Source organism: Ranitomeya variabilis, chromosome 1 (genome assembly GCF_051348905.1).
Source record: "Ranitomeya variabilis isolate aRanVar5 chromosome 1, aRanVar5.hap1, whole genome shotgun sequence".
NCBI classification, from domain to species: Eukaryota; Metazoa; Chordata; class Amphibia; order Anura; family Dendrobatidae; genus Ranitomeya; species Ranitomeya variabilis.
Window position 1 is genome coordinate 13,021,369 of NC_135232.1, and position 20,941 is coordinate 13,042,309.

Here is a 20,941-nt window from a genome sequence, read left to right on the forward strand (position 1 = left end):
TTGACTTGTATTGGTATCGGATTAGATCCGATACTTTGCCGGTATCGGCCGATACTTTCCGATACCGATACTTTCAAGTATTGGACGGTATCGCTCAACACTACATATGTCTCCTCCACATTGGATGCGCTGGCAGGAACTTGTTAGTATAGCCAAGTGGTGTAATTGTCGGGTGGCGGATTTCGAGGAAGCTGAGGCATATCTTTTAGAGTTTGTGTCAGACATGTGCTTTTCTTGCTCAGTATAGATGTGTTTTTTTTTATTTTCCCTATACTTTTTTCTCCCTGTGTTTATAATAGACATGTCAATATAAGTACAGCTTCTATTTATTACTATGAACTTTGATGCAAATAGCAGTATATGGTGTGCTTTGACATGTGTCATCTGACTGCTTGGTGTCTGTTTTTTCTTTCCCTTTGAAACTTGTGTGTATTTAATGCTCCACCTATGTATGTTTCATGTGGTGTTTCCTGAAGAGGTTGCAAAAAACCTTGAAACCCGTAGAATAAACCACTGACAAACTTTAATAACTTTCTGGAATCTCATCATTTGGGCAGCGCAGACGAAATCCACATATTCCTTTGCAGAGATCTGACGTTTCATTGATGACATTCTCACCATCTGGGAGGGCAATGCCGCGTCCATACCTGCCTTCTTACTCTTACCCATAATGTGCAGCGTCTTCCATAGCCTTTTTGGGCATTCTCTTGATGGAGCTGTTGGTACGACACGTATTCACACTACTATCTACAGAAATCCGATAGTTGAGATTTCTATACTACCTACACTGATCTCTCATCTTCATAATTTACCTGCTGGTGAATATATTAGAGCAAAACGAATATGTAATGATAAAGATACGTATGATCATGACTGTGACAGCATAGATCAGAGATTAACCCAACGAGGATATAAACCTCCCATCCTAAATACGGCAAAAATCAAAGCCGACACTAAAACCAGAGATAATTATCTGATGATAAGAAACAAAAACCTGCATCAGTCTAGAGATAAATCCAATACTGGCTGCAGGGAAGATTTCTATAATATAGTGAATATTATCAAAGAACATTTACCTATTTTATACACTGACGAGGATCTAGCAGAGATTGTGAGACCTGGTTGTTCCTTCATTGCTAAGAGGGACGTTATTATCGGTAACATCATTTCTCCTAGTTTATATCTCTACAAGGAAGTCAGCCAACACGTGGGAGACAAATACCAAAGGTTTTATTGGATGTGGGTGACCTAAATGTGGTTTGTGAAAGTATGTGCCCAAAGCAAAACTGTTTCATCTACTAAACAGAATAATATAATATTGGACGTCTCATTAGTTGTAGCTCCACACGTCACTGACATCATACGTCACGTATGTCACGTCACTGACATCATCATGGATTGGCTCCTGACCCATTACCAATTCAGGAATAGGAGCTGGTGGCAGCGGAAAGTGTCCTGAGCCGTTGGAAAAACTGGTAGCGACGAACAGCAGATAATTATTGTTCCCGCCTGAGTGGGAGTAGTTATATTGCCCTCACTGCAGTGTGCCCATTAGCCAGTACATAGTAAGGCAGCCTTTCTGGCAACCAATTATCCTAGGTGCAGTACCCTGTCTGACCTGAAGGTAAGGGGGCGCCAGAGAGCTGAAAGCTCCAAACCAGAACTGGGAAGTGGGATATAGATAAATTCCCTTCACAAAAGAACTGGGGCCAACCAAACAACCTCGGTTCATGACATATTGGTGTCAGCGATGGGGGATAATAAAAATATCTCCCTTGTGATTCATGACAGATGGATATTAAAATTATGTAGGTTTTTCTCTTAATAAAAAGAACATTGAAAAAAAAAATGGTGTAGGTTTTGTTGTAATTGTTGCCTATGCAATGTATTGTTCTGCATCTCTCTTTGGCACGAGGCACCTCATTTTATTTATTTTTTTGTTTTAATATGAATAATAAATATTTATTTTTTTCTCATCTACCTTTTTGTACACTTCTTGAACTGAGATTTTCTTCCATCGTCATTATATATTAAGATTTGATTTATGTATAAACGTGTGACACTGAGTCACTACTCATGGACAAGCCTAGAGAAAGAGTAGACAGGAGAAATGAGGTCAGATATCAGGAGGGCACAAGATAAAGAGCAGCAAGACAAAGTTGTGGTCAGGTAACAGTCCAGGGTCAAATACCAGGAGGGTACGTCAAGACTAGGGAGTAAGAAAAAGACAGTCAGAGGCCAAGTACGGGGTCAGGTACCTGCAGTCAGAGAGCGTCAAGAGCAGAAGGGATAATCCACATGAATAGTCAAGACAAATCCTACGTCCGGCAACAAGATCAGAGAAAGACACAATCAGACAGAGCTAAGCACACACCAAACTAAGCTCAGCTACAGCTGACACCGATCTACTCACAGATAGCCAGCTAAATAGCTAGAAAATGACCAAGGATGAGAGGCATCTGGGGAAATGCCCAAAGGCTTTACCAGAATGAGCAGCAGGGTTGTTGATCAAATTGCTGCAAGCCCAGAATGCCCCAGGATCAGATTGGATAAATGGACTGTCACTCACAACACTGACAGTCCAGCAAACACCAGATCCCATTGCAAGGTTGAGCCATCACTGAAAGCCTCCCTAGTCCAGAGTAAAGATGAGACCATGACAAAAAGATTTCCCACCTTCTGAATATGAATACAGCTTTTCTCTCTATAACTTCACTCATGTCTAACAAGATATGAGTTACTAAAGATTTTCCACACATTGAACATGAATATGGCTTATCTCCTGTGTGACTTCTCTTCAGAGAAGACGCGATTTATGTATAAAAGATTTACCAAATTCTGGACATGAATACGGCTTCTTTCCTGTGTGAGTTCTCCGATGTTTAACAAGTTGTGATTTCTCTGTAAAGCATTTTCCACATTGTAAACATGAAAAAGGTTTCTCCCCTGCGTGAATTTTTAGATGTATTACAAGATTTGTTTTTTGGTTAAAAAATTTCCCACATTTTAAACATGAATATGGCTTCTCTCTTGTATGAATTCTCTGATGTGCAATAAGATTCCCTTTATCCGCAAAGGACTTCCCACATTTTGAACATGAATATGGCTTCTCTCCTGTATGAATTCTCAGATGTGCAATAAGATTCCCTTTATCCGCAAAGGACTTCCCACATTTTGAACATGAATATGGCTTCTCTCCTGTATGAATTCTCTGATGTCTAATAAGATGCCCTTTATATGTGAAGGACCTCCCACATTCCGAACATGAAAATGGCTTTTCTCCTGTGTGAATTCTCTGATGTGTATTAAGAGTCCCTTTTTCTGTGAAGGATTTCCCACATTCTGAACATGAAAATGGCTTTTCTCCTGTGTGAATTCTCTGATGTGTATTAAGAGTCCCTTTATCTATGAAGGATTTCTCACATTCTGAACATGAAAATGGCTTTTCTCCTGTGTGAATTAGCTGATGTCTAATAAGATTCGTTTTATCTGTGAAGTACTTCCCACATTCTGAACATGAAAATGGGTTTTCTCCTGTGTGAATTCTCTGATGTCTAATAAGACTCTTGTTATGTTTGAAGGATTTCTCACATTCTGAACATGAAAATGCATTTTCTCCTGTGTGAATTCTCTCATGTATAACATATTTTGATTTCTTTGTAAAGCATTTCCCACATTCTGAACAGGAGTATGGCTTCTCTCCTGTATGAATTCTCTGATGTTTAATAAGAGTCCCTTTAACCGCGAAGGACTTCCCACATTCCGAACATGAAAATGGCTTTTCTCCTGTGTGAATTCTCTGATGTTTAATAAGACTCCCTTTTTCTGTGAAGGATTTCCCACATTGTGAACATGAAAATGGCCTTTCTCCTGTGTGAATTCTCTCATGTATAACATATTTTGATTTCTTTGTAAAGCATTTCCCACATTCTGAACAGGAGTATGGCTTCTCTCCTTCATGTTTGCTTTGAGTTACATAATCTGAACTTTTATTAATTTCCTTGTCACACTGATATCTTCTATCCACTTTGTCACTTGGAATTGCGGTAACAATATGAGATTGCTCAGGAGAGGGTTCCTCATGATTAGGAGGATTATAAGAGAGTGAAGTACTGTGAAGTCCACGAGATCCATGAAGGGTAATGAGGTTTTCTCCATTAGAGTGCTTCCTGATATCTTCTTTTTTACAATTTAGTGATAAACTGTTATTATCACAAGGATTTCCTATAAAGAGGAGAGATAAAATTCACAAAAGGGATTTTAAAATTTGATGGAGCTCAAAATGAAGACCCTCGTCAGTGAAAGTACCGGTAATAAGGAAGACAACTACATGCCATAACATTAACACGACGGGTTAAGTGAATAACATTTATAAAATGGTGACATTGACACAAATAGACCTCTAAAAATTAAACTTTATTTATGTATTTAAAAGGGTTAAAAATACTTGATTACCTTATAAGGGTGAAAAAAATGGAGGGTCAATAGTGGGGAAAAAAAAATCTAGGACTAATCTCTCCCCAGATGAGCCCTAAAGTTCACCCTACCTGCCAGTGGAGGTAGGCACCCTAGTTGTAGACGTGATGGCACCCCCGCTGAACGTCGGTAGCCATAGGGACCCTAATGCATCCTGAACATCCTACACACTATAATATACACAAAACACACACACATACAAAAACAATTAAAGGGAGTACCCAAGATATAAAAATCTCGAAGTTATTGCTGTATGTTCCAGGAGGGATGCATACAAGAAATGTAGTCACATTAATACCCCAACAAAGATAATATGGCCAGAGCATGCAATCACATTAATAGTCATCTTTGGGGCTACAATTTAGACAAAGAAAATCTATGATCCATATCCCTATTACACAATGCCTATAATATTTACATGGTCTAGAATACCACTAAAGGAACGCCAATCAAATGGGTGCACAGTCAGATATCACATGACAAGGTACTATTAGATAATTAGCTCCTTTTTGTTCCTTTAATTCAAAAGCCTAATGCCCAATGTGATATCTTCTGTTTGCCCCCCCCCCACAAAAAATGGGTGCATAACTGAACATAAATTCTCCATAATAAAAATCCCACACAATATACCAGTAGGTATTAATCCACTCTCATCCTCTCCTAACTTCAGAAACCAGTACATAACTGGGTACATAATCTAGTAACAATAGCCATGAGAATGAAATTCCACACAGTCGTGGTACTTATCCCCAATTCTTAGCTCCCTCTTATCACGATGCGTTTTCCCCATAGGAAGTACAAGGAAGAAGAATGAAAATAAATGAACAGCATGTGAAGAATTGGATTATTTATTTTTTACACCGTTCATCGTGCGGTGTAAGTGATTAGGTGACTTTACTCTTTGGGTTGGTGCGATTACAGCGATAGCAGATTTATAGCGGGTTTTTTCATTTGGCGGCTGCCACACACTAAGACGCTTTTTATTGTGAAAACTAGTGTTTGCATTCCCATATTTTGAGAGCTTTAATTTTTCCATATTTTGGTCCACAGAGTCATGTGAGAGCTTGTTTTTTGCAGGACGAGCTGACGTTTTTATTGGTACCATTTTCGGGCACATGACATTTTTTGATCACTTTGTATTTTGATTTTTTTGAGACAGAATGAACAAAAACCAGCAATTCAAGAATTAATTTTTGTTTGTTTTTTACACTGTTCCTCGTGTGGTAGAATTGATAAGGCAGCTTTATTCTCCGGGTCTTTTTTTATGTTTTGGCACTTTTACACAATAAAAACTTTTATAGAAAAAATATGTATTTTTGCATCACTTTATTCTTAGAGCTATAACATTTTTATTTTTCTGCTGATGGAGCTGTATCGTGGCTTGATTTTTTGCGAGACAAGATGACGTTTTCAGCGGTACCATCTTAATTTACATCCGTCTTTTTGATTGCGTTTTATTGCACTTTTTTTTCAGTTTGGTGGTATGATGATAAAGCATTGTTTTTTGCCTAGTTTTTTTTATTTATTTCTTTTTACAGTGTTCACTGAAGGGGGTTAACTAGTGAGACAGTTTTATAGAGCGGGCCGTTACGGACGTGACAATACCAAATATGTGTACTTTTATTGTTTATTTCCATAAATAAATGTGTTTATTGGAAAATATTTCTCATTTTTTTTTCTTTATTTAGGGATTTAAAAAATATATATTTTTACACTTTATATATTTTTATTTTATTTTTTACATTGTCCCAGTATGGGATATCACTGTGTTATATCAGATCGCTGATCTGACACTGCACTGCGGAGTATCAGATCAGGATCTTACAGGCAGGGAAGGAGGTATGTCAGCGACTGCTGATAGCAGGTGCCCTCAAACCACCTTTCCTGTACGACCCCGCAGCCATCTTGGGTCCAGGAGTCTCCATGGAGACCATCAGGACAAAGTGATAGCATCGTGTTGTCCTGATGGAAGCGTGCAGGGAGCCCCCTCCCTGTGCGATGCTCCTCTGTTGCAGTCACTACTGACAGCGGCATCAGAGGGATTAAATGCCCACGACTGTTGCTAGCACCGATCGTGGGCGTTGCTGCGGGGTGTCAGCTGTCGAATACAGCTGACACCTGCACACGATAACCGCGGCGCTCATTGTGAGGCTGCGCGATCATGCTGCTGTACATATGCTTCTCTTTGTGGGCACGCACCTCCCGCAGAGCAGTATAGGTGCAGCGCATGTCGGAAATGGGTTAATTGTAGAAAAGAAAAAGATGCGCATTCCTGCTACGGTGGTACTGACTGAACGTGGAGTTATTCCACAAAATGTAATCCCAAGGATAAACAGTCGCACTCAGAATTCCTTTAAGTTGCAAACAATTTCGAATTTTATTTTCAAAACAACAAAATTAAATGATTCATCGCAGTTGCGACAATAAGGTATTCCAATGGTATAAGGCAACGTTTGGACCCACTGGGTCTTTATCAAACCTTACTCATAGTAGAAAGGCAAGGAGAGGAAATATTTCATGAGAGGTGCTGGAGTATCATTAGGGGCTACTTGTATGCTGCATCTGGAGACTGCAGTGGTGTGTCCGCTCCTTGCCTTTCTACTATGGGTAAGTATTGATAAAGACCCAGTGCGACTGTTTATCCTTGGAAAGGGGTTAATGATTTCAGATTTATTATGTTGCAATAGTCTCCCACCAATTTCTTTTTGAAAACAGGCCCGAATAGTAACAGAGACCCTATTCTGACTCTGGCACTGGAACCAGTGCTTCTGAATTCACCAACTTCTTTACATCTGCCAGCAGCCTTGTTGTGACCTGGGGAGACTGGATAGTTGTCAGATAGCATCTTCCCTGGGGTACCTGCATGAATTGTATCTTGTAACCCTGTGCTATCATTTGCAGTATCCATGGGTTCCTCAATACCTCTGTCCATGCCGGAAGAAAGTTGTGGAGTCTTCCCCCTACTTTCCTTGGGTCCTTGCTTATGTGCTCATGGATCTTGCCACAGAGGTAGAGGCTATATTAGTTGTGATTATGGCTGCAGAGGTCTCCCATGTTTTTTTAGAAGACCTTCTGCCTTTCTGTCCTTGGGATCTCTTAGTCATGACGAGTCTTCAAAGGGGATACCCGTTTTCTTTTCTACCCTCGCTATAGGGGTATCCACCTTAGGGATTTCTTCCCATAATTTTATGTGCTCCGACTCAAAAGGTTGACATTATCTCAAACTTCTTGGAATTGTCTGTCTCTTTTCCACATCTTCCCACTCCTCTAGGATCATGGCTTTAATATGCTTATTGACCAGGAACACTACACTGTGTTCCAAATTATTATGCACACAGAGTTTAGGAGTGATAAGGTTAGAATTTTTTTGTTTGTCATTTAAACTCATTGATGGTGATGTGTGTCAGGGCTCTTTATATCACTGAAGCAATTGCAGATACCTGTGCACATTAGTTTGGCCGGTGTGTCCAAATAAAGGCAAGACTACTTAAGAAGGCTGTTGCACATTATTAAGCAGCCTACATTTTTTGCCAAAATGGGAAAGAAAAAGGATGTGTCGGCTGCTGAGAAGCAACAAATTGTGGAGTATTTAGGTCAAGGCATGACTACAATCAACATTGCCAAGACACTTCATCGTGATCATCGCACAATCAAGAAGTATGTAGCTGATTCACAGCACACACGTGTGCGTGCTGATAAGGAAAAATTGAGGACTCTTTCCAACAGGCAATTGCGTAAGGTTAAATGAGCAGCTGCAAAAATGCCTTGTCATAGCAGCAGACAAGTTTTTGAAGCTGCTGGTGCCTCCAACGTCCCCAGAACAACAAGATGCAGGGTCCTTCAGAGGTTTGCAGCTGTGCGTAATCCATCCTGTCGACCACCTCTATCCACTGCACGCAAGCAGAAACGGCTCCAGTGGGCCAAACGATACATGAAGACTGACTTGCAAACTGTTTTGTTCACCGATGAGTGCCGTGCAACGCTCGATGGTCCAGATGGATGGAGTGGAGCATGGCTGGTTGATGGACACCCCATGAAAACACGGCTAAGGCGCCAACAAGGAGGAGGTGGAGTAATGTTTTGGGCTGGAATCATGGGGAGAGAGATTGTCGGCCCTTTATGATCCCTGAAGGGGTAAAGATGAACTCCATAATCTATGTGGAGTTTCTAAAACAACACTTCCTGCCAGGGTTCAAGAGGAAGAACCGTGCTTTCCGCAGCAAGATCATTTTCATGCATGATAATGCACCGTCTCATGCTGCAAAAAACACATCTGCATCTCTGGCTGCTATGGGCATAAAAGAGGACAAACTTATGGTGTGGCCACCATCTTCCCCTGACCTCAACCCCATTGAGAACCTCTGGAGCATCATCAAAAGGAGTGTCTATGATGGCAGGAGGCAGTTCACATCTAAGCAACAGCTCTGGGAGGGGATTCTGTCCACATGCAAAACAATTGAAGCAGAAACCATCCAAAAACTGACAAATTCAATGGACGAGAGTTCAGAAGCTTCTTTCCAACAAGGGGTCCTATGTGCAAATGTAACATCACCTAGAATAAAGTTTTCACTTGAAAACTGTTTGATATCATTTTGTAATAAGCTGATAATGCTTATAACTTCACAATTCACCATTTTTTTGTTCAAAATGAAAAAAAAAAGTTGAAAACTCTGCTGTGCATAATAATTTGGAACAGAGTGTTTATTTTTTTAAAAAAGATACTGTTTTCATAGGCAGTTTGTTCCAAAACATTGCAATTATACTAGAATAGTAGATGACTGGAAAATAACAATGACTGCAATTCAGATAGGTAATTTAGAGAAAATAGGAGGAAATATTATTTGCATAATAATTTGAAAGTGTATGTTCATACAGCTCCTTAAACCTCCGAACACTTCGTCCTGCATTGAGGAGGGGGCTGGTGGGTATCCGCCAACTTCATAGTATTCCTGACGGCTGATAATAGAGCGTCAGTATCTTCCCAAGAGAGAAGGTACTTCTTTTCCTCTGCGGGCATTGTAACAAATTCTTCCCTTTTCCTCTTGTTCAGGGTCAGTGTAATCTGATAATTTCTCCCCTTCTCGTCTGGATTTCATCTCCCATCGTGGTATTTTTTACCTGGGAGCCATCCGGGAGGATTGTGGGGTGACTAACTCTGTGACGGAATTCTGAACCTCCTCTCTAATTATGGTCCTTATATCGGTGATAAATGAGGGGCGTTCATCTTTAACCACCTTGGCAATACACTCAGGGAATTACTGTTTCCCATGTGTCCGGCAGTTTAGTATTACACATGGCACATCTCTTTCCTTTCTTTTTAGGTGTGGATGGCGTCATGGACCTTTTAGGGGCTTTCTTGTCCTATAAAGGAACAAGGGCAGGTACTAGGAATTATACCCTAGACAAGAGTGTGAGTCTGAGACCCAAACTTCCAGAACCTCACCTGTACCAGGGTTTGAGCAGGGGTATCAGACCTGCTAGTGGTTTGACCTTGCATAGCTGGCTGACTAGATGCACTGGAACCTCAGCTCACCCCTGTCCATACTTGAAATAGTTTTGTCTCACCTGTCTTCCATCTGAATCGTCAAAAGGCGGTTCCCCTTTAAATTAGGATTCAGCGCTTTTATTTATTTATTTTTTTAGGTCTCCCGGAAGTGCGTTACACGGTGGAACGCACGTTGGGTACTAGAAGCCTGCGCATCATCCTTCTGTAACTGGAAGTTCCTCTGAATATTCTGCGCGTATTGGAGCCATGTACAGAGATGGACCGTGCTAGCCAAGAGACCCTCTGGAGGGGAAGCGGCTCACTCCAGGAGCCACCGCTCACCTGGACAGGCTGAGGGACCCCTTATTCAGCAGGGTGTCGGCCTCCGGACCCTCTGCAGGAGGAAGGGGAGAGATGATGAGGACCCTGTCCCGATCCTCCTGCGTCCGGCATCAGGAGCTCCAGCTTGCTGGAAGATGACAGGTACGACTCTTCTGCGTCCGTCCCTGATAGGGACAGGAAAAACACTGAGGGGCGGTGGAGGGAGGGGCCTTTTAACCTCTTGTGTATTCCTGTCCCTATTAAGGATAAGAAGGACAACCTGCTGATGGTGCTGACAGGAGGGACGTACTGGAAAATATGGTTTTGTAAATCTTGTTGGAAAAATGAGAAATTGCTGCTCAACTTTTAACCCTCATAACTTCCTAACAAAAAATCAACAGCAGGTGAACAATTGGTTTTATTTATTTTTTACTAGTGATGAGTGAATATACTCGTTATTTCTCGAGCACGCTCGGGTGTCCTCTGAGTATTTTTTAGTGCTCGGAGATTTAATTTTCTTGCCGCAGCTGAATGTTTTACATCTGTTAGCCAGCATAAGTACATGTGGGGGTTGCCTGGTTGCTAGGGAATCCCCACATGGAATCAAGCTGTCTAACAGATGTAAATCATTCAGCTGCGGCAAGAAAAAATAAATCTCTGAGCACTAAAAAATACTCAGAGGACACCCGAGAGTGCTCGGGGAATCTCGAGTAACGAGTATATCCACTCATCACTAATTTTTACACCGTTCCTCGTGCGGTATAAGTGATTAGGCGACTTCATTGTTCGGGTCGGTGCGATGACAGCGATACCAGATTTATAGCGGGTTTTTATGTTTGGCTGCTGTCACACACTAAAAAACAGTTTTTTTGTTGCAAAAACTAGTTTTTGCATCAGAATATTTTGAGAGCTATAATTTTTCCATATTTCTCCAGACAGTCATGAGACAGCTTGTTTTCTGCAGGACAAGTTGACGTTTTTATTGGTACCATTTTCGGGCACTTTACATTTTGAGATTGCTTTCTATTCTGATTTTTAAGAGGCAGAATGAACAAAAACCAGCAGTTTCGGAATTGTTGTTTTTTTTCATGCCGTTCCGAGTGTGGTAAATTAATAAAGAAGCTTTATTCTTTGGGTCAGTACGATTACAGTGATACCTCATTTTTATAGTTTTTTATGTTTGGCGCTTTTACAGAATAAAAATTATTTAATAGAAAAAAATATTTTTGCATCGCTTTATTCTGAGAGATATAACTTTTTTATTTTTCCACTGATGGAGCTTCATTGGGGGACACAGGAAACCATGGGACGTCCCAAACAGTCGATAACAAACAAGGACTAGTTAAAGGCACGATCAGAGACAAGAATCTCAGGTCAGAGATCGGCCACTTTAATATGCAAAACATTATACACCCAGGCCCGAAAACACCAAAGGAGGCGGACGGAAGTGAGAAGGACCTGGAAGGCAAAAACAGATAATATATAAACAGCTTAGAGAGCTGCTAATGGAGGCCTGATGAAGAATGGTGCAGGAGACCCTGGGCTGAGATGACGAGAGCAGGAAGAAAGTAATGGAGGTCTGTCCCATGTCAATATGCATCCAGATTAAGAGAGTGGATCCAGACTAAGACAAATATGATGACTCTCCAGATGAAAAGGGGGAATCTGAGCGTCTGAAGAAACTGTTCTCGACAGATGGAGCGCTGAATCGCACTCTGACCAGATACAATATATACAAGATACCGATAAAGAGAATGAGAAGAAAATGTAACGAGGATGACTCAGGAAAGGAAGAAAGAATGCTGTAGAGTGTTAAACACCGGACGCAGGCCCCCGCAAGGCGCAAGGGAGGGACGTTAGAGATTTAGTAAGCGTGCTCATCCCACAGGAAAACTTAAATGAAATGGAAAACTGCTTTTCCTGAAAGGGAAATAGAAACTTGCCCCTAGGGAGCTGAGGAACAAACTAGGCTAAAGATCAAACAATAGGAAGAGGGAGAGAGGAAGGGGAAAATAAGAGGGTTTCCCTACTTATATCATAATCACGCCATGATCAGAGGAACCAGAGCCTGAATGCTGCACTTCACGAGCTGGCCGTGAAACTGGAATAGTCAAAATAGCGAAGATGATGGATATGGAAAACATATATAGATGTTTCCAAGTGGAGACGGTAAGAAAGTAGACTACCTCCATTGTAGAAGAAGGTGGGAGGAAGGGTTCGAGTGTGGGCGACTGTGAATGTGTTGGAGAACAATCGCTGAAAGGTGGAATCTGAGAGAGGACTGAAAAACCTCGTAGAACACCATGGATCTCTTCAGGACGATGTAGGGAATGCTCCACCATAAACGACTAGGGACAAGAACAGTTGGATGAAACAAAATGGAGATCTGTCTGATGAGACAACCAATCTCAAGGCATGTCCGATTCACTAAATAGTGGACAGAAAGAAAGGTAGACAACTGCTGCTATTGACCATAAGGTACATGACGGGTGGTGTGTCTGACTCACCGGATAAGGGACAGAACACCAGTACCACTGCTGCAATCGGCTCTCAACACCCTGTAACTTACTGCGGAGATAACCCGGAAGAAAAGGGCACAGGAAAGAGCACTTCTGTGCTGCGGTCAAGGTCAGGATACCTGACAGCATTACACTGAATAGCAGTCTCTGACGTCCAGCTATATTGTGCACAGCACCACAAACTCTGTCCTGAAGCATGTCCTGTTCTACCATATCTCCTGAGGACAGGGCAGCCGGGGCTTACAGACCAGAGGGAGACTGCTGGTGAGCATGGAGCTTCTAGTCATCCGGGAGCTGGCGCATAAAAATAGTGTAGGCCTGGATGCAGCTCATCTCTCTTCATAATGCAGAGTAATGCCGGCATCTGATTCTGGAGAGGAAAGATGGCGCCGAGGGCAGAAAAGAGCAGAACGAGTTTCCGCGAGACAGTAAAAAAAAAAAGCACACTGCTGTCCCGGATATAGAGGGAGCAAGGCGCGCTGTGATTGGATGAAAAAGGTGGACAGGAAGTGCTGGAGAGACCAAGCGACTGACTGGCTGGGATGATGGGGGGGCGTGTCCTAGTTTCAGGAGAAGGCCCAGAGCTGAGCCGGGGACTAAATTCAGAAACCAGGCCGCCGGGAAGAACCAGGGTGGTGAGGGAGTCACAGACTAAAAGGCTAGCAAAAAAAGCCCCTAATGAGCTGTGCATGACCCAGAGATGAGGAAAGGGAAGGAAACCACATGTCTGCAATAATAATGAATAAAAACAAGCATTACTAATATTATATGTAGTGTGACAAAGTCACTGGAGGGGAGATATGTTAGCACTGAGCTTGTTGGCTTCAGTAATATAAACCTAGGAAAATGATCCAGCACACTAAGTGCTGAGAGGGGTTAATCAGCCATGTTTAGTGCTGGGTTGACTGAACAGCTGTAGAGTGGGAGGGTCCTGAGGATAAATACCCAGCATTCTAGGGCATTCAGTGTGGGGTGGGCCTGGAGAGAAAGCTCCGGAGCCACATGTTCATGATCAGGAAGGCTGAACCTTATGAAGTTTGTTCTTGTAGAATATAGATTCCTGTAGCAACAAGGACTATGACACGTTATGTTTTTGTTTTCCGGTTAGGCCAGGAAGGCGGTGTTTGCTTTCCTAATTTTGCACTGGTTTATGCAGTACTCTTAATAAACCAGTGGAAAATTTAAAGGGACTGTGTTCCTGTGTCTACCTCTATGTGCAGCCGAGTGAGATGATCTTCGACAATATATATCTACATATATAAGTTTAACAGGGAACCCAAATGTTTTCTCACAATTTTCCCAATGGACTAAAACACACACACTGGAGAGAGTGGACCTGCGGGAGAAAAATCACCTCTCCATCCCCGAAGATGATTCCTCAGATGTCTTATCATGGAAAGGTCGAAGCAGACATGTCAACCTCTTTAGCCACTATACCTCTATCACCCGATGCCGTCTTGCTCTGGAAAGCGAGCTGGCAGGTCGGGGGCTAGGACTATTTTCCGGATCACATGAACACATCTCGTGTGTTAACGTTTAGGGTCCTGCTGGATACACAGATGAGGATACGGGGTGACAGTCCACGCCGTACACTTTGTCTCTACATGGGATAACAGTGAATATTTACACTATTTCCCTCCAAAAGGTTAAGAAAAAACCTTCTGAAAAAGATAAAACGTAAAAAATTAGTGAAACATGCCAAAAACCAGTGTACATGTGGGTCTACTGAAAGACCCATGTCTGCGCTAATTCTAACACTAAGTTAAACTGGCCAGTTTGGCTCCGGTCAGTTGCTGTATACTACTGAGGAGGAGATAACTTTTTTATTGCCTAGTGTCCGCAGCATACCCCCATGGTTTCCGGTGTCCTCCAATGAAGCAATAGAGAAACTAGCTCAGTCACTCAGGGGTTAAGTTTGTATCTTTTTCTTCTTTATTATTTTCTTCGGATTTATTCGCATTTGCATTCCGCAGCGATTACCTTTCTGGAGCAGGAAACTGTAAATGGTCGTATAAAGGGTTAATAGTTGCTGTGTAAAAAAACCAAAAGGATTGCACACAGACGGCACACGGGCCAATGTAACTCGCTTGGACTGATCAGATGAGTAGTTTTTTTTTCATGGACCTAATATACATTTAAAGGGATGTTCCCAAAATCACAATGTTTTATTTTTGCCAGTATAACGCATTTTTAAATCTGTCCTGTTTTGCACATATCAGCCCCTAATTTCACCCCTCCAGGCTCTATATACCCTACAGTTCTTGTGTGAACTCATATGTGGGGAGGAACCGCATGTTATATACCGGGATGGGGGCTACAGAGCCAGATATTATACGCTGGGGAGCTACAGGGCCGGATATTATATGCTCGGGGCTATGGGGCTGGATGTATCACATCTGTTTGTAGATACAAGCTCGTAATCCCTTTTATGATAAAGCAATTCTCCACCCCGGCACAGAGGAGGGACTAAACATTTGTCATGTACTGTCACCTACCTGGTGTCCTCCGCTGTTCTCCGACTTAGACTGGTGTTCTGGTCCTCCTATATCCAAGATGGCCTCCATAGTGGCAGAGGGACGACAGCCGTATGTCTGACCCACACCTCCATAGCACAGCACTTCCTGACTTACCACAGGGCTCTTCATGCCACTGTGCAGCCGGCCTGGATGTAGAGAGACCAGAACATCAGCCTCAGTGTAGGAGGCAGCGGGAGGCAAACAGAGGGGACAGGTAGGACGACTCTACATGTGACATGTGTCGTCACTCGTCAGCACCAGGCAGAGGCTGTACATCACCGAGATCCATAGGATGGGGAGATTCATAACCTGTAACACAAGCTCAGTCATTTATATGGCAGCACGGGACTTGTGGAAGAAAAATACGGGCGGAAAAGATGGAAGAAATATTCACAAAGGTAAAGGAAAACTAAATCTGAGCTTGCTAAATCATTAAGAGGTGAGAAGGTGGCCCCGTTATTCATTGGTGCACCGCCGGACTCTACAGGAGCAGCCGCGCCATCACCGGACGCTTCTGATGTGACGAGGACAGAAGATGAAGCTTCACTGCATCGGAGACTCCACACGATATCACACATTGCCGTCATTATTACATACCGGTGGTCATCATCATCATCATTCCAGTCATTATCACATACCTGTGGAAACATCTACCAGAATCTCCTCCTTCCCGTCACTCACACATGGCTGATCCCCCCTCGTCATCGCTTCTTCTTCTGTCTCTTCCTTCACTTTATTCTTAGTCGGATCTTTCTCCTGATTTATCAGATGTAACAATCAGCACAATACAAGAAACCACCAAAATCTGTGACATCTATGACCTCGATCAGAAATGTCCCCCCATATACAGATGCAGTACAGGGCTCAGCACCATCTACCTGATGATCCTCCGGGATGTTGTGATTCTCCTCCGGACAGTCCTGGGGATACAGAGGACGGGGACATCTCTCTGGTGGATTTCTCCTCCTGGATCCATCTGTGGAGACACATCTTTTTGACTAAATCTGTCCTACATGTCTCTCAGGACCATTAGTGTTTTTTTTTTGTGCTTTTTTTAACAGAGCCCAAGAATCACCTGTGCTGATCTGTAAATGTCTTGCAGGATGATGGCATTTCATAGTCTGTAGCCCCGTCAGATGAAGAACCAACAATAAGAACATTTTGTCCTCCAAATTTCTTTCTCTACAGGTATGGAAACCACTGAGGTGACAAAGTTCTACATTTATATACTGCCTTTATTGTCCATCTGGCTTCTTCACTTTCTGTCTGCAGACATTCCCACCATCATCATGGGTGACTTCAACATCCCCACTGATACTCAGTCAACAGCCTCCAAACTTCTGTCCTTAACTTCATCTTTTGGACTTACTCAGTGGTCCTCCGCAGCCACCCACACAGACGGACATACACTAGACCTGGTCTTCACCTGTCTCTGCTCTCTATCTAACTTCTCCACCTCCCCTCTCCCTCTATCCAACCACCATCTGCTCACTTTCTCATCCCTGTCCTCCTCACCGGTCACCCATGTCCAGCAACATGCGCACCCCCCAGAAACCTTGCACACCTAGACACCCACACACTCTCTGACTTTATCCTACCACTGGCATCCATATCTTCACTCCACGACACAGACAGTGCTGCTGCTTTCTACAATGCCACTCTCGCATCAGCTATTGACAGGGTTGCCCCTTTCGTTCATGGCAGAGTTGCGACGTATCAACAGACAAACCTGGCACAATAACACCATTAAAAAGCTCCGGCAAGTGTCCAGGGTTGCCGAGCGCGTTGGAAGAAAACACATTCGCAAGACGACTTCACTGCATTCAAACAGGCAACACTCGCTTTTAAATCTGCTGTCACCTCTGCTAAACAGGCGTACTTCACAACCCTCGTATCTTCCTTATCCTACAACCCCAGTTATTCAAAACCTTTAACTCCCTCCTCTGCCCCCCACTGCCTCCTCCAACCTCCCTCATCTCTGCTGAGTACTTTGCCACACACTTTAAGAATAAGATTGACCAAACAAGGCAAATCTTCATTGTTCAACCACCACAACACCTTTGTATACCAGACCAATGCCCAAACCCCATAACCTCCCTATCCAACATCACTGAAGGGGGGCTTAATTGTCTCCTCTCCAAATCGCATCTCATCACCTGTACGCTCAACCCCAGCCCATTCCACCTCCTCCCCAACCTCACCACCACTCTTATCGCATCCCTAACCCACCTCTTCAACCTATCACTAACTTCTGGCACCTTCCCTTCTGCTTTCAAACATGCCACAATCGCGCATATCCTTAACCCCTTTCAGCCAGCTGACGTAATAGTATGTCAGCTGGCAGTATCCCCCACTTTGAGGTGGGCTCCGGCGGTGAGCCCACCTCAAAGCCGAGACATGTCAGCTGTTTTCAACAGCTGACATGTGCCCTCAATGGGCGCAAGCAGTCGGCGCTCATAGCAATGCTGTAATTCAACTACATAGAGGAGATGTGTGGATCACCTCTATGTAGCAGAGGCGATAGAATAGTGGATGCTTCTAGCCTCCCATGGAAACTATTGAAGCATCCCAAAATTAAAAAAAAAAAGTGTTTAAAAAAAAATGTAAAAAAACCATAAAAGTTCAAATCACCCCCCTTACGCCTTCAAAATAAAACTAAAACATCAAACCTACACATATTTGGTATCGCCGCGTTCAAAATCACCCGATCTATCAATAATAAAAAGTATTAACCTGATTGCTGAATGGCATAGCGAGAAAAAAAAAAAAAAATCAAAAAGCCAGAATTACTTTTTTTTGGTCACCACGACATTCCATTAAAATGCAATAACGGGCGATAAAAAGAACATGTCTGCACAATGGTGGTATCATTAAAAACATCAGATTGGCACGCAAAAAATAAGCCCTCACACGACCCCAGATCAAGAAAAATGGAGACGCTACAGGGATCGGAAAATTGCGCAATTTTTTTTTTTTAAGCAAACTTTGAATTTTTTTTTTACCACTTAGATAAAATAGATCCTAGACATGTTTGGTGTCTGTGAACTCGTAATGATCTGAAGAGTCATTATGGAAGGTCAGTTTTAGCATTTAGTGAACCTAGCAAAAAAGCCAAACAAGCGTGGTATTGCATTTTTTTGCAATTTCATCGCACTTGGAATTTTTTTTCACGTTTTCTGTTACATGACATGGTAAAATCAATGGTGACGTTCAAAAATACAACTCGTCCCGCAAAAAATAAGCCCTCACATGGCCATATTGGCAGAAAAATAAAAAAAAGTCAAGGCTCTGGAAAGAAGGGGAACTTAAAACGAAAACAGCTCTGGGGGTGAAGGGGTTAAAAAGCCAACCCTTGACCCTACCACTATGTACAGCTATCGCCCAATATCGATGCTCCCATTCGCTTCCAAATTCCTGAAGCAGCACGTCCACGCTGAACTTTCCTCCCACCTTTCATCTAACTTGCTCTTTGACAATCTACAATCTGGTTTCCGCCCCAGTCATTCTACTGAGACAGCCCTGACCAAAATTACTAATGTCCTACTTATAGCCAAAGCTAATGGACAATACTCTGTACTCCTCCTTCTAGACCTGTCCTCTGCTTTCCACACAGTTGACCACTGATGCCAAAGGAGGAGAGGATCTGTAGTAGGAGGCAAAGACCTCGCCCTATCCTGGATCTCCTCATACCTTTCCAACCGCACATTCAGCGTCTCCCACTCACACATTACCTCCTCATCCCGCCCTCTCTCTGTTGGAGTCCCCCAAGGCTCTGTTCTAGGACCCCTACTCTTCTCAATCTATACACTTGGCCTGGGACAACTCAAAGTCCCATGGATTCCAGTACCACTTTTATGCTGAGGACACTCAGATCTACCTCTCTGGCCCAGACATCACCTCTCTGCTGTCCAGAATCGCGGAGTGTCTATCAGCCATATCCTCCTTCTTCTCCTCTCGCTTCCTGAAACTCAATGTGGAGAAATCTGAACTCATCATCTTTCCTCCATCTCATAGATCTTCCTTACCTGATCTATCCATCACAATAAATGACATCACACTTTCCCCCCGTACCAGAAGTCTGCTGTCTTAGAGTAACCCTTGACTCTGCCCTGTTCTTCAAATCACATATCCAAGCTCTTTCCACCTCCTGTCGCCTCCAGCTCAAAAATATTTCCAGAATCCGTCCTTTCCTCAACCCTCAATCTACTAAAATGCTTGTGCATGCCCTAGTCATCTCCCGCCTTGACTACTGCAATATCCTCCTCTGTGGCCTCCCTGCTAACACCCTTGCACCTCTCCAGTCCATCCTTAACTCTGCTGCCCAACTAATTCATCTCTCTCCTCGCTACTCCTCCGCATCCCTCCTCTGCAAATCTCTTCACTGGCTCCCATTCCCTCAGCGTATCCAGTTCAAATTACTAATACTGACCTACAAAGCCATCCATAACTTGTCACCTCCATATATCTCTGAACTAATCTCCCGATATCTTCCGTCATGTAATCTCCGGTCCTCCCAAGACCTCCTTCTCTCCTCCACACGTTTTCGCTCCTCACCTAATCGTCTCCAAGACTTCTCTCGAATATCCCCCATCCTCAGGAATTCTTTGCCCCAACACGTCCGAATATCAACCACATTCAGATCCTATAAATGGAACCTGAAAACCCACCTCTTCAGGAAAGCCTACAGCCTGCACTGACCCCGCTGCCTCCTCATCACTACTGAAGCTACCGCCTCACCAACACCGGAGCTCCTACAACCCTCAACCTATTGTCTCCTTCCCCACCATCCTGTAGAATGTAAGCCCGCAAGGGCAGGGTCCTCGCCCCTCTGTATCAGTCTGTCATTGTTAGTTTGCTTACTGTAAGTGATATCTATAAATGTATATAACCCCTTCTCATGTACAGCACCATGGACTTAATGGTGCTATATAAATAAATAATAATAATATACCCCCAAATTTCCTTTCAGAAATTCCTCCCCTAAGATACCGGCAAGATACGTTATAAAAAAAAATATTTTCAACGATGATTGATTTTCTGTGAGGCCATGACTGCACCGCGAGAGTCGGCCTCCCTCCTAGACAGGAATCTCTGAGCGCTACTTAACCCCTTCCTGACATATCACATACTGTTTCTTCATATGTCAGGTCCCATTCTATGATGCGGCGCAGGAACTGCGCCGGCATCTTTCCCGCAGGTAAGTGCTCACCCCCATACCAGCATGTACGGATTTTCCACAGCGCCGTCCTATAGTTTTCATCTTTACTTGTGCAATCCGTGTTACTGATGAATGTCTGATTATCTGACTGAAACGTCTATATAGTTTGGATTTCTTGCATCAATAAAAAAAATCTAATCTGCATTATATCCGAGCGACAAATTTTCTCCACATTAATAACTCCCCATTTACACCCTGAAACATGCCTGTCGTGTTCGTACGCTTATGAAAGCAACCGACTGGCGAAGGAGGCCGTGATGTTTGGTACACACAGAAATATTGTGGTATTTTGTGTGTAGCACAAGCGGTTGGACGATCATAGCTTCATGTACCCTAAGGGGACTACAATAGACTGAAAACATTTGAAAAAATGTTTTCATAAAAATGTAGAAAAGAAAAATCAAAC

At 43.0% G+C, this 20,941-nt stretch overlaps 1 protein-coding gene across 1 annotated transcript in view; it reads right to left on the reverse strand.

Annotated features, from left to right (window-relative positions):
* Positions 1-394: 394 nt before the first annotated feature.
* Positions 395-20,941, reverse strand: part of LOC143793534 (uncharacterized) — a 40,160-nt gene continuing 19,613 nt past the window's right edge. The window contains exons 5-8 of the mRNA XM_077280584.1: positions 16,196-16,293; positions 15,956-16,073; positions 2,833-4,224; positions 395-2,086 (exon numbers count right to left, since the gene is read on the reverse strand). Coding sequence (XP_077136699.1) covers positions 2,043-2,086; positions 2,833-4,224; positions 15,956-16,073; positions 16,196-16,293 — 1,652 coding nt within the window. The 3' untranslated portion in view covers positions 395-2,042. The remainder of the gene's footprint in view (positions 2,087-2,832; positions 4,225-15,955; positions 16,074-16,195; positions 16,294-20,941) is intronic.